The sequence below is a fragment of the Staurois parvus genome, unplaced genomic scaffold, assembly GCF_062004578.1.
Source record: "Staurois parvus isolate SC_StPar_1 unplaced genomic scaffold, SC_StPar_1.0 ptg000043l, whole genome shotgun sequence".
NCBI classification, from domain to species: Eukaryota; Metazoa; Chordata; class Amphibia; order Anura; family Ranidae; genus Staurois; species Staurois parvus.
This window is the reverse complement of record NW_028317839.1, coordinates 2,035,412-2,050,688: the sequence shown is the minus strand read 5'-3', so window position 1 is coordinate 2,050,688 and position 15,277 is coordinate 2,035,412. Positions and strand designations below refer to the sequence as shown.

Below are 15,277 nucleotides of genomic sequence, written 5' to 3'. Positions count from 1 at the left end.
TTTTTACACACTGTTATCCTAGCAGTACAGTGTCACCATAGTGACACTGTACTACTTGTGGGGGGGGGGGGGTGATGAAGATTTTTATTTTCTTTTTTTACACTGATTGCTTTTACACCCATAAAGGCTGTAAAAACAATCATTTCTCCTTCTCTCTGCATTCCTGCAGCCATTGAGAAATACTGTGCGAGCTGTGATTGGTCACAGCTTGTCACATGGTACAAGGGTGTTGTGCACAGACTTGTACCATGTGACCTCTGTGATCATTCACAGATTTCACAAGTAGTAAGTAATAATATCAGGAAGTTACATCTTGTTTACTACTGTTCATGTGATCACTGATTGGCCAATCAGTGATCACATGAATCAGGACCTCACACAGAGGTGACCTCCGGACACAGCAGGCACTGATCGTGGTGTTGCACCCTCCCAGGGAGCACGCACAGGCAATGTATGCGGGGGGACATCCACCCGCTTCGGCAGCGCTCCCATCTGGCCATTTTTTGGCAAAGGCCAGACAGGAAGAGGTTAATGGATAGACCAAGGACAGATGAACCTGCAGGAGCCCACCCCTCCTTAAAGGTACAGGAGCGCACTGGACACCCAGCATGTAGCACAATGGCAGCTAAGGTGTCCAGTGCACCCCCTCACCAACAGTTCAACAGTACAAAAAATGGCCACTGCCCCAGTCTATAACTGGCCTTCACAGCAAGGAGCACATGGAAGGGCGACGCATGTTATACAACAAAAAAGAAAAATTCCCAGCTCTAACTTTCCAGCCAACCTGCAAACAAACTGAATTAACCTGTCTAACAGTATGCGTTAAAAACAGGGGTTTAATTTGCACACATTTGCAAACACATGCGTAAGCTACAGATCCTCGTCACTGCACCCCAGTATTCTGTAGTTCCTAACTCTCCACATTTAAGAGCCCCCATAGTAGAGGCACATGTATTTAATGGAAATAGACCAAGGGCAGATGAACCTGAGGGAGCCCACCCCTCCTTAACCACTTCCAGACCGGACACTTTTACCCCCTTCCTGACCAGGGCAATTTTCAGCTTTCAGCGCTATCACAAATTGAATGACAATTGCGCGGTCATGCAACACTGTACCCAAATGAATTTTTTACCATTTTTTGACACAGATAAAGCTTTATTTTGGTGGTATTTATTCACCGCTGGGATTTTTATTTTTTTTGCTATGTAAATGAAAATATCCAAAAAGTGTTTTTTTAAATAAAATTTTGCAAATAAATAATATTTCATCATAAATCTTTGCCAAAATTTATTCCGTTATCTTTTTAGTAAAAAAAAAAAAATCCAAATTAGTTTATAACCAAAAATAATAATTTTTAAACATTTTTTTTTACATTTTTATTTTATTTTTTTATATTATTATTTTTTATTTTTAGTTTTTTTTTACATACTGTCACCCTAGCAGTACAGTGTCACCATGGTGACACTGTACTACTTGTGGGGGGTGATGAAGATTTTTTTCTTTTTTACACTGATTGCTTTTACACCCATATAGGATGTAATGGAATCATTTCTCTTTCTCTCTGTCTGCATTCTTGCACTCATTGAGAAGTACTGAGTGAGCTGTGATTGGTCACAGCTTGTCACATGGTACAAGGCTGTTGTGAATACCTTTGGACCATGTGACCTCTGTGATCATTCACAGATTTCACACGTAGTAAGCAATGATGTCACAAGTGACATCTTGCTTACTACTTTGCATGTGATCACTGATTGGCCAATCAGAGATCACATGATCTGGACCTCGTACAGAGGTCCCGTCCGACGATTGGTGTTTCACTGTGTCCGGAGGACACAGTGGGCACCGGATCGCGGTGCTGCGCGCTCCCAGGTAGCGCGCACAAACAGGGTGCGGGGAAGCCGTTTATAAACGGCCATCCGACCCTGCATTGCCACCGTCCGGCCGTTTATATGCAACGGCCGGTCGGGAAGTGGTTAAAGATCAATATCATTAATTAGGTTAACAAATACGGTGACTAAATCATCTGAATAGGTATTTACACAATTTTCCAAACACTGTTTTTTCTCTAATTTGGTTCAGGAGCCTGTGGTTTGTGTTGCATAGTTGAAGTGGTGAGTTTTTTGGTAACATTGTAATAGAACTATATTGTTTAACATATAAAGTTGACATTGTGCATTCCAAAGGCCGACCATAGATTAGCTGTTTTCATTCATTTTTATACATAAGATAAATAAAGAATATCTAAAGTTAAAACTTTTATTTCAGTTTTAGATAAAGTAGTGAGGAGGGTAGCATCCCTGTCAGGTTTTTATTGCTGTTAGTGTGTCCACTAGGGAGACTCACCCTCTCATTTTGCAATGGTGACTACTGTCACTAGGGCTGACACTAACAGAAAATCCGAAATTTCCAGTTGTCACCAGAATAGGAAAAGAGGTAAAATGTTTTCCTTTTAATGATTATTTAAGAGAGTGTTTGCTTTACTTTGGAGGGATGCCCTTTTATTGTTGGTTATGTCTACAACAGAGGGCGTGAAAGAAAATCTCCCAATTGGATAAAGATAGAAAAAAAACTGACAGGGGTTTTAACCATTATTACTCTATTCAAAATGAAGAAAAAAAAGGTTTTTGGCTTGAAATACGCTTTAAAGTGAAACTATGGGCAAAAAATACACATATACTGTATTCTGCAGTCTGTCAATAGTAGCACTAACACTGCCGTTTTTGATTTGCTGAGTCCCCCAAATAACTTAATTTTATAGCATGTTCATTTTTTCAGTAGATGTTTTTTTTCCAAGCTGACAACATTTCAGGTTCATTCTGTAGAGAAATCACACAGCAGCATTGGTCCTGGATAAACAATTTTAAATGGAATAAAGAATAAAATTATATTCAAGTATGAATTCTTAACTCAGAAAGTACCTTCCATTACTCTCAGCCTCTTCCAAATTACCATTTTTTTTTTGTTGCTGCTCCTTCCTGTTAAAGGGTGGCTACATTTATATTCCATGGTTCCACTGTACATAGCCAGGAGTATAGCCACCCCTCTTGATCACTCCAAAGATGGACTAGGGACTATGGACTGTGGACTATGGGATGTGTGTACACATAGAGCAGTGCACATGTCCACAACTAACGTGCACTGCTCATTCCAAACAGACAAATTGAGAGAAAATGGAGAGGTTTAGAAGCTCACAGGGAAAGGTACAAGAAAACAGAAAAACAGTAACAAATGGTTAGATTACAGGACCCTCAAAGGAATAGTTCCCCTTTATCAAAAAACTTTCTATACAGAAAAGGGATGTCTGTAGATAAAAACAAGCTTTGCAGCTTTGATCAAAGTTGAATAATGCTCTTGCTATAGATGTAGGCCCTTTATGTACCTCATTAAACCTGACAAACATCTAGGATGTTTCTAAGGACATTGCTAAGAGAAGCCTGGTGCTACTGGTCACCTGCACCATCATAGAAGTGAGCTCTTTCTCTAACGCCAACCCCCTCACATGCACTTTTTTGCCCCTGATGCAGTAGCTCTGGGCTCAGTGTTTGGGAGCTCACTCCTGTTATGGTGAAGGTATCATGTAATTGCTATGACCAATCATAGCAATCAGATGATATTTATGTAAGCACATTGTCATAAATAGGGTTTCCATTCATGACAGCTTGATTTATGCAGTGATTGGCCCACAGCTATCACATGGTACCTGGCTACCTGTACCATGTGATTAGCTGTAGCCAATCACATCATCACAACAGTAATCAAGCTGTCATCAATGGAAACCCATTCATGACAACTAAAACTATTGTTTATTACAGTGAACATCACCGTTATAAGCAACAACAGAGTACAAAAAGAATCCCTGCTCACCTCCCAAGAGTAGTACAGTGTCACTATGGTGACACCAAACTACTCTGATGAAAGTTTATTAAAAACTAGTAAAAAAAAAAGATAAAAAATGTGGCAGCACAGTGGCTAAATGGTTAGCACCTCCGCCTGGCAATACTAGGGTTGTTGGTTTGAATCCCAACCACGGCACCACCTGCCTGGAGTTTGCATATTCTCCTTGTGTCTGTGTGGGTTTCCTCCCACACTCCAAAGACGTGCTCTTAGGATAATTGGATCCTGTCTAAATTGTCCCTAGTATATGGATGTAAGTTAGGGACCTTAGATTGTACACCCCTTGAGGGTTAGGGACTGATGTGAATGCACAATATATATATGTAAAGCACTGCATAAATTGATGGCACTAAATAAGTACCCAAAATAAATAAATAAAAATAACTCGCCTTGCCTCTTACAAAATACCTTGGCCTGTCTACTTTCCAAAAAGGGGTTGGGGGGTATTTGTACTGTCCTGCCAATTTAGGGCCTCAAGAAAAGAGATAGTCCATCATTACATCAGAATTTCAAATACATATATAATTGTTTATAGACTCTATATCTTTCACACAGACTACATACTGGTTTGGGTTATTTTGCCACAGAAATGTAGCAAAATACATTTTGGCCTAAATCTATGAAGAACAATTATTTATTTGCAAAATTTTGTAATAGAAACTAAGGAAAAAGTGTTTTTTGTACATTTCTGGGTTTTTTTTATATACAACAAGAAAAAGAAAAACAAGCAGTGATTAAATAGAGAAAAGAAAAATAAAGCTCTATTCATGTGAACAAAAATTATAAAAATTTTATTTGAGTACAATGTTGCATGACCGAGCATTTGCCAGTTAAAGTAGCACAGTGCTGAATAGCAAAAAAAATGCCCTGGTTAGGAAGGTGGTAAAACCTCCTGCAGGTTAAGTGGTTGACAACAGTTTCTGTTTTGTTGGAAAAAAGGTGTCAACCATATGAATAGAAGCTAGCACCACAGTTACTGTTATATGGTTTAACCCAACTCCTGTAATGGTCATTTTGCTGGACAGCTTGGCCAGTTATAGGAGGTGGAAAATCACTGGATCCACTGGCAGTATGTGCTCAAATAAGGAAAAAATATTGTTCTGATAAATATAGAATTTTTATCTGTCAGGACATTTGACAAACAGATCTATAGCTGATCTAGTAGGCATTGTTCCTTGTTTACAAAAGTATCAATTATTATTTGTACAAAAAAGTATAACCAGTGTGAATGTGTTAGAAGGAACGTCCTTTAAGCTTCTCTAAATAATACCATATTTTCTGTGGAATGTAACAGGTAATAGAAACAGTGAAAGATATCTTTATTATTGACCCAAGGATTATGGCTCAGTGTTAGCTATGTGGACAGAGACTGCTAGTACATGCTAACAATTCCAAGTACATTTGGAATATATCCTTATATGGAATTTTCATTATTGTCCAATCTTCCAGATGATCCAACTCCCAGAAACTTTGAGGGGTCTCTGGCATCTTGCCTTTCTGTTGTTTACATGTCTTGGAAGCCCATCGAGAAGAGAAATTATAACACAGTCAACTATTGCATCTGAAAAGGCTTCACTACCTGTGAATTCCATGATTTCCCAAAAAATTTAAAATGATAACAGATGTAGGTGTTTTCATGTCACTACACATAGGGGACTTAATCTTCTTCACATCTATGTTCTAAAAAGACGCAATGACCGAATTTTACTAAATTATTTATAATTTTCACTATGTAAGGGAATATTCACTTAGCTTGGTGAATGTAAGAAGCTGTGCTCACTTCATTGATCCAATTATGTGCAATTAAAAATACTGTTTTTAAAATGTTCCTTCCACGTGATTGGGTATTCGTTGCAAACTAAGCATTCACCACATTCACTAAGCTAAATGAAAATTCCTTTTGCAACATGAACATGTTCTATTCTCTTAGTAAAGTGGTAAATTTAGTAAATGCTTCCGACAGGACATAGATATAAATAATTGTGATATATTGGTGTCACTAGACAGCTGTAGTCCTCTAATAAAAGTGTCCTGGTTATGTGATCACTATGACAGCTAGTCCAAGTAATTAGAATGGAAAAGCTCTTACAATGGGACTGTGGGGGTAATTTACCAAAGGCAAAAAAACTGTTCCCTTTGCAAGTGACGCCATATATGCAAGGGAAGTTGCTCTTTGCAAGGGAATTCCCCCCAGAGTTTTGCTGACTTTCATCGTCCAATCATGTGCAAGTAAAAATACTGTTTTTTTTACATGATAGAATATTATTTGCAAAGTCAAATTTTACCTAAACTCTGGGGAAAGTGCTCTTGCAAAGTGCAACTCCTCTTGCAAAGTGAACAAACTATTTGCCTTTAGTAAATGAACCCCTGTGTAAAAAGCCCTGTTTTTACCTGTGGGTTGTATCCATCTTAATAATGTGGTTGCTTGTTAAACTAAAGTAAGCAATGACACTTATAAATGAGACCTTCTCTTCTCTTCCCCTTCTCTTCTCTTCTCTTCCTCTTCCCCTTCTCTTCCCCTTCTCTCCCCCTTTTCTTCTCTTCCCCTTCTTTTCTCTTCTCTTCCTCTTCTCCTTCTCTTCTCCTTCTCTCCCCCTTCTCTTCTCTTCCCATTCTCTTCTCTTCCCCTTCTCTTCCCCTTCTCTTCTCTCCTCTCCTTTCCTCTCCTCTTCTCTGCTCTTCCTCTTCCTCTTCCTCTTCTCTTCTTCTTCTCTTTCTCTTCTCTTCCCCTTCTCTTCTCTTCTCTTCTCTTCCCCTTCTTTTCTCTTCCCCTTCTCTTCTCTTCTCTTCCCCATCTCTTCTCTTCTCTTCTCTCCTCTTCCTCTTCTCTTCCTCTTCTCTTTCTCTTCTCTTCCTCTTCTCTCTCTTTTTGTACTATTTGTACTATTAGGAATAAAGTCCTAGAAAAAGAAGCATCTAGTTACTATCATGAATAATTAGAAGGAGTAGGTAAACTCATTTATTCTCCACTTATTACACCATTGCTCTGTTTCTTTTCAGTTGTCACTTTGTGCTGCCTGATGGATTTCAACCTTCTAACAGACTCTGAGGCTCGCAGTCCTGCCCTCTCTCTGTCTGACTCTGGAACACCTCAACATGATCACAGCTGCAAAGGGCAGGATCACAGTGGTAAGTGAGGACAAAGGACAGGGAAGGCATAAAAAACATTCTGGTCAACTGGTAATGTACTAAATGTATGACCTAATACAATGATTGCCCTATAATTTTAAAGTACTTGCCCCTAATCACAGAGACCTGTCCATGGCATTAGGTAGAGCCGGCATACTTACAGCTAGAGGAATGGAGAAAGTGCTATATTGCTATATGGATTCAAGCCAATCTTAAAGTGTAACTATAGGCAAAAACCCCTTTCAGGTTTTTTTTTTGCCATCTGTGTCCCATTGGGGAGATTTTCCTTAACTTCCTGTCCCATACCCAAAACAGGAAGTGAGAGGAAATCCCTCCAAAGGGAGGGAATCCTGGGGTGGCAACAGGGTCACCAGAACTAGTGTACCTTTTGGAAAATTTCCCCCCTATTACTGTTCTGGCATCAACCTAAAATTTGGTGTTTTCTTTTTCTTTCACTTTTGATGATAATGGTAAACAAGACTAATAGGGAGAGTGAATCTCTATAACAGGGGCACAGACAGCAGTAAAAACTGACAGGTGTTTTAATCACTCCTCTCTCTAACCACAACTAGAAAAAAAAATGTCTTTAGTTACACTTTAACTGGCTACCATTTCATCAGGAAAGGGCCCAAAAAAGCATATGGGCTTTGCTCAGAACAACAACAGGTGCTGCAGTGCACTGGGTCTTGTGCGCTTGTGCATGTGGACTTCTACATTTCCAGTGCCAAGAGGAGCTGCAGAATTGCATTCAGCCACAGATTAAACAGTGGACTGAACCATGTAGAACTAAAATAGAAGTATAGGTTGCTGATAAAAACAAACATTATACTCACCTAGGTGGATGCAGCATCGACCTGATGCTGTGTCTATCCCCCGGTGACTCTGCAGTGAGAACTGAGTGATCAAAGACCACCAATTGCTCAGTTCTCTCCCTCTTCTCTGAGCAGAGAGCTGTGACTTTCAGTCAGGACGGTGGTTCCCCCTTATCAATGGCTCTGCCTAATATTGTAGTGACATCTGCAGCTTTCATCATTTAATCCAAGAGAAAAGGACCTAAAAACATTTCTTGAATTATTGAGCTTCACATTTAATAAGGAAGAGTAGCAATTATCAACTGAAAACAGGGGTGGCCTCCTTCAAGTTCAAGTCTTAGTCCCAAAAAACACCTTGCTTGGATTCAGTGCAGTTTACCTTTTAGCCTTTACCAATTGACTGTGAAGTTAAAAAAAACATTTGAAATAAAAGCTCCCTCTCCACCCTTATTCATCAACTAGTATAAAAAGTTAAAAAACATTTACAAGAGTCAACTTTTTGTTTTTTGGATCTACTATTTGGAAAAAAATAGCAGGAAATAAAATCTGCTTTTGATAGCATGCTACATTTGTGGGTTATAGGTACTATCTATCTGTCTATCTATCTATCTATCTATCTATCTATCTATCTATCTATCTATCTATCTATCTATCTATCTATCTATCTATCTATCTATCTATCTATCCATCTATCTGTATATCTATCTATTATTTAAAAACATTGGCATTGATACAATGGGCATTTAAACACAGAAAAACATAACATGCTCTTGCCCTTAAACCAAGTATTGCCGTTCTTGGATTCTTGAAGCAGTATTTTGCTAATCCCAACTAAAGGAAATCTAAAACTGAATTCTACAGAGTAATGGACAGAAGGTGTATAAACACTGAAACAAACATGTAACACAAGTCAGTTCAGACCATGGATCAGACAGAAGCCTCATTCTCTTCAGAGTTAGTATGTTTTGAATATGACATGGTTTTGAAGTGTTACTGTAGAGGATTTCAGTAAAACTGACTTGAATTGCTTCTACATTACATGGACAATATTCAACTGACAGCACATAGAAATAATATTACAATATTGCCACCTTGTGGACAGAGGGCTGCATGTATGTACTGTATGTATATCTGCATACTCATATCTGACTCTTGGTGATTCTATGGACCAGCTCTCTGGCACTATGCCTGATATACTAGAGGACCTCATGTATGTTTATATCTGTACAGTTATATCCAACTCCTGGCGATTCTATGGGCCATCTCTCTGGCACCATGCCTAATCACTGGAGGACTCCATGTGTGTATGAATAAAATATATCTGTACAGTCATATCCAACTCTTGGTGATTCTATGGACTAGATTTCTGGCACCATGCCTTATACACTAGAGGACCTGATGTATGTAGGTATGTATGTAAATATCCGTACAGTCATATCCAACTTTCAGAAACTCTATGGGCCCGCTCTGGCACCATGCCTGATACACTAGAGGACCTTATGTATGTATATTTCTATACAGTCATATGCATCTCTCAGCAGTTCTATGGGCCAGCTCTCTGGCACCATGCCTGATACACTAGAGGACCTCATGTATGTATATTTCTATACAGTCATATGCATCTGTCAGCAGTTCTATGGGCCAGCTCCTCTGGCTGCACGCCTGATACACTAGAGGACCTCATGAATGTATATTTCTATACAGTCATATGCAACTCTCAGGAAGTCTAATGGGCCAGCTCTCTGGCATCATGCCTGAAACACTAGAAGACCTCATGTATGTATGTATGTTTATATACATACAGTCATATCCAACGTTCATTGATTCTGTGGATGGAGCTCTCTGGCACCATGCCTAATGCATTAGAGGACTTTATGTATGTATGTATGTATATATCTGAACAGTTGTATCCAATTTTTGGCGATTTTATGGGCCAGCTCTTTGGCACAAAGCCTGATACATTAGAGGACCCCATGTATGTATGTATATATATACATACAGTCATATCTTTGGTATCATGCCTGGTACACAAGAGGACTTCATATATGTATGTATAAATCTGTAAAGTTGCTTCCAACTCTCAGCAATTCTAATGGGCCAGCTCTCTGGCATCATGCCTGAAACAGTAGAATACCTCATGTATGTATGTTTATATACATACAGTCATATCCAACATTTATCTATTCTATGGGTCAGCTCTTTGGCAGATTAGATACATTAGAGGACTTTATGTATGTATATATCAGTACAGTTGTATCCGACTCTCCGTGATTCTATGGGCAAGCAATCTGGCATCATGCCTGACACATGTATGTATGTATGTATATATCTGTACAGTCATATCTGACTCTCAGCAATTCTTTAGGCCAGCTCTCTGACCCACTAGAGCAGTGGTGGGCAACCTTTTTTTTCAACTGAGCCAAATCTCGCCAAAACCATGATTGAAATTTATTTTGAGAGCCACATTTTTAAAACTGAAAATACATCTCCCATATAGTAATTCATCCCCCATAGTAATTCATCCCCCATATAGTAATTCATCCCCCATAGTGTAATTCATCCCCCATAGTGTAATTCATCCCCCATAGTGTAATTCATCCCCCATAGTAATTCATCCCCCATAGTAATTCATCCCCCATATAGTAATTCATCCCCCATATAGTAATTCATCCTCCATATAGTAATTCATCCCCCATAGTAATTCATCCCCCATATAGTAATTCATCCCCCATAGCAATTCATCCCCCGTATAGTATTTCATCCCTCGTATAGTATTTCATCCCCCGTATAGTATTTCATCCCCCGTATAGTATTTCATCCCCCATATAGTATTTCATCCCTCATATAGTATTTCATCCCCCATATAGTAATTCATCCCTCATATAGTATTTCATCCCTCATATAGTAATTCATCCCTCATATAGTATTTCATCCCCCCATATAGTAATTCATCCCTATATAGTATTTCATTCCCCCATATAGTATTTCATCCCCCCATATAGTAATTCATCCCTCATATAGTATTTCATCCCCCCATATAGTATTTCATCCCCCCATATAGTATTTCATCCCCCCATATAGTATTTCATCCCCCCATATAGTATTTCATCCCTCATATAGTAATTCATCCCTCATATAGTAATTCATCCCTCATATAGTATTTCATCCCTCATATAGTATTTCATCCCCCATATAGTATTTCATCCCCCCATATAGTATTTCATCCCCTCATATAGTATTTCATCCCTCATATAGTATTTCATCCCCCCATATAGTATTTCATCCCTCATACAGTAATTCATCCCTCATATAGTAATTCATCCCCCATATAGTATTTCATCCCTCATATAGTATTTCATCCCCCATATAGTATTTCATCCCTCATATAGTAATTCATCCCCCCATATAGTATTTCATCCCCCCATATAGTATTTCATCCCTCATAAAGTAATTCATCCCTCATATAGTATTTCATCCCCCACAGTACTATTCCCCCCCCCCCCCTTCTAGTAAGCCAAGTCCCCCGTGTCAATTCACTTACCTTTTGCGTTCCTCTCGCTGTCTTCCCGCGCCGTTCGGGTCTTCAGGGCGGACTGTGAGAGGAGCCTAGCTCCCCTCCCCTCACGTTCGGCACGCTGCCCCGCCTACACACATCCTGACAGCCACATCCGCAGGCCGGATTAAAAGGTCCGCGCGGACTTTTGGGGCTGCCAACCGAGAGGAGGCAGGGGAGCGGCCGACCGAGAGGAGGGAGGGGAGCAGGCGCCCGGCACACAGAAGAGCCGCATTAGACTGGGTAAAGAGCCGCATGTGGCTCGCGAGCCGCGGCTTGCCGACCACTGCACTAGAGGACTTCTTACAGATTGCAAAAACCACACCAATACTGCATTGTAATCTGAAAGCGTGCCAAATAACATATTGGTCTTTGTTTCAGTATAAAGGGCTATGTGGGCTAATACACATTGTGGAAGTATCAAATAAAATATATGGGGGTGCAATATGACAGTTTGTGTATGTATCTTTTATATGTATGATGTTATCCATTGCAGACAAAAACATGAGAGAATGAAGGAAGGCAGTTTGCAACACGTCTGATAGAATCATTACTGATACTATAACAGTACTTAGGAATACAATATATGATAAATGATCCAAATTTTATATAAACACAGGTAGTGATCATATGCAAAAGTGTAAATTGCTCATTTAGCAGCTCAGTGTCTACAGGAACTGCCAGTATGGTTTTCCTCTCTGTGGAGTTTCTAAATTCTGTGGGGTGTATCTTCATTATCTTAACTGGAATTTTTCTTTTCTTAGATTTAGAGAATGTGGACAGTAGAACCCTTGTTGGATTTTGATTATTGTGTCCCTGCTCAAATCTAACCAATGGGGATATAGACAGCAATAAAAACCTCAAGAGATGTCATTGCTTTGGTAGGACATATACTAATATTGGAAGATAAGCATGGACCCTGCACAAGGATGACACGCAAATTCATGAAGTGTTCCATATTAAAAGAAAAAAAACTCAAGAAATGAAAAGGCAGCACTCCTCTCAAAACAATTGCAATTTATTGAGTTCATATTAAAAATATTGTGAAAAATACATATTCTACCACCAACGTTTTTTGGTGCCTTGCCAGACTCCTTTCTATGTCACTTTAAGAACAGGGTCCGGCTACGCTCCAAAATATTGGTGAGGCGGAACATATCTTTTTTTACTATAGTTTATATGTCACCTAAATAAAGTGCAGATGTTTTGTATGGAGTGCTGCATTTTTCTTTTTTAGATAACTGCAGTCCCAACCATTGGCATTCAGAGGGTCTGGTGTTGGATTCATTTATTCACAGCAATAAAAACCTGGCAGATTTTCCAACACTTTTCCACTTTACTAAGAAAAATTGCTTTTATTGCTGTCTGTGTCCCCAATAGAGAGTTCCCCCTTACATCTTAACCTAGTGACCACAAAAGAAGTAATCATTTTAATGGAGAACTAAAAGAGTGTGACAGAAAAAAAAATCTGACCTTTTTTATTATTTACAGTATTTATATAAATGTTTACTATAATATATATATATATATATATATATATATATATATATTTATTATTATTTTTATTTTACTCACTACCTCTGCTGGAAATCTGTCTATTCCAAGCATCTACTACTGTCTCAGTAAAATAATAATTTGTAAGATTAGATTTTAATTTTCCTCCTTCTAGTTTGAGGTCATAAACAGCAATAGAAAGTTAGGGAATTTGCAAAACATTCCCTCACCATCCATAGCTAAAAAGTATTAGCTGGAGTTCCACTTTCATAGTTCCCTTTATTTATTTGTCCTATGAACATATGTGACCTACATTGCTTCCCCTTTTATCTTTGCTGTATACTATAGGGTGACCAGAAAACTACAAACCACTGATTTAACCTTCAGTGTCAAGGAAATTAGCATTTTTTAATGAACTGCCTCTATTTTGATGACCTCAGAAACCTGAAGCCTAAGACAGCTGCCCCATTGCTTCTTATTATAACCAAATCTACTGCAAGTAAGACAAGTGACCTGGGACCTTACTAAACACAACCTCTGACCCTGTCCTTTCATAACAATTCGTAATATCTGCTAGTATGGACCTTCATTGTGTCTGTGTGTTTTCCTGCATGGTACAGGTTTTCTTCAATTATCGCTTGTATACTTTATTTATTGCTGGTTGCTAAAGTATATGTGAACAGTAAATTAGGTTTACACAGAATAATAATGTATTAAAGTGGAACTTTACCCTCTCAGTCGACACTGACTATTTTTAATCGTTACGCTGCTAGCATTAGTAAATTGATAGGAAAGTATATCGTATTTACTAGTCTTAAACTTCTTTTTACATTTCTTTAGCCATTTCCTAGGTTCCAGTGCTAGGCAAATAATGTCATACATCCCAGCAGTCTTCAGGAGGGGTTTTCTTAGCTAAGCACACCCTCCTGTCTGCATGCCTGAGTTAAGGGCAGATGAAATCCAGGAAGTAAATGCTACATGAATATTCTGCCCTTACTCAAGATGGCCACTGCCAAAAATGCTAGGAGGTGTTATGCAATGTTATTTCTCAGCAAAACAAAGCAAGGAGACATGGATGGATGGGGGAGTTTGCTTTAAATATTACATATGAATTAAACAACGTCTTTGGTTTTTGGTGCTCAAATGCAGCACCGCTTTAATTAGGAGATCTGTTGGAGTATTATTGGGCTTACAAAGAGACATAAGGGCAATAATGCACAGAGTACAAGACTATGTACAATCTGAAAGGTGTGATCAAATCAACGATAAAAGCCAATTTTATTTTATGTAAACTTTCTACACTTACAGTATTGCAATCTATGTTTAGTGCAAATTGTAATTCTTCATTTGTAGAAAATAAAAAATGTCCAATTTCCCAACTCTAATACTGGCCATACATATGCAGGATATGTCAACCTTTAACTGCAAAGACAATTGAACAAACGAAGGCAATGTACCCCCGACACATGATCATTTCAATCTGCCAGTGAGGAGGCGGAGAGCCACAGCTCTCAGGCACAGCGCTGGATCGAGATCAGCCTCAAGTAAGTATAAGGGGGCTGCGGGGGGGATTGGTTTCCTAGATGTAGAAGGCTTTCTACTTTGATGCAGAGAATGCATTACGCAGGGGCGGACTGACAACTCATAAGGACCCCAGGCAATAGGGGATCATGGGGCCCGTGTCCTTGCCCAAACTCAAAAAAGCCTATGAAAAAGGTACCAGGGGCATCCCATGGGGCCCCCTACTGACCCTGGGCCCTCAGGCAGTGCCCGAGTTTCCAAATGGTCAGTCTGCCCCTGGCATTAAGGTAAATAACATAAAGCCTTTAGATCCACTTTAACCCTAGGTTCACATCTGTGTGGGTGGTGCCGTTGCAGATCCGCACGAAGTTCTAATGGCACGCCGCCTGCACTGGAAAATGCAACCATACTGGGATCCGAGGTTCCCGTGCGGGGTGCGTTTTCCAAAGAAGTGCAGGGACTTCTTCCCTGCGTGTCACGGGCACAGGAGTCCATTCAAATGAATGGGCTCTCGTGCCTGTGCAAAACGTGGCCCGCACGGCCGCATATATGTGAACCTGGGGTAATGTTCTTTTCAAAAATATCAATGACTGCTCAGTGTAATTGATTTACTAAAGGCAAATAGGTAGTTTACTTTGCAAGGGGAATTTCTCCAGAGCCTAATAAATGAGGTGAAGCTTTTCTGACTTCTATCATCCAATCATATGCAAAAAATTATGTTTTGTTTTTTTTTTATTTTCCTTGCACATGATTGGATTTTCTTTGCAAGATGAAACTTTATTACATTCAATAAGCTTTGGGGTAAATTTTTGTTGCATTGTGCAGATTCCCTTGTAAAGTGAAGAACCCATTTGCTCATAGTAAATAAGCCTAG

The 15,277-nt window shown here is 39.2% G+C and overlaps 1 protein-coding gene and 1 pseudogene across 1 annotated transcript in view; both read left to right on the top strand.

Moving 5' to 3' along the window:
• The window catches only part of LOC149470469 (pituitary homeobox 3), a 136,716-nt gene that overhangs the window by 107,183 nt on the left and 14,256 nt on the right, over positions 1 to 15,277 (top strand). Inside the window, exon 2 of the mRNA XM_089663656.1 lies at positions 6,895 to 7,023. Coding sequence (XP_089519782.1) covers positions 6,915 to 7,023 — 109 coding nt within the window. The 5' untranslated portion in view covers positions 6,895 to 6,914. The remainder of the gene's footprint in view (positions 1 to 6,894; positions 7,024 to 15,277) is intronic.
• LOC149470470 (U6 spliceosomal RNA) lies at positions 12,258 to 12,352 on the top strand (annotated as a pseudogene).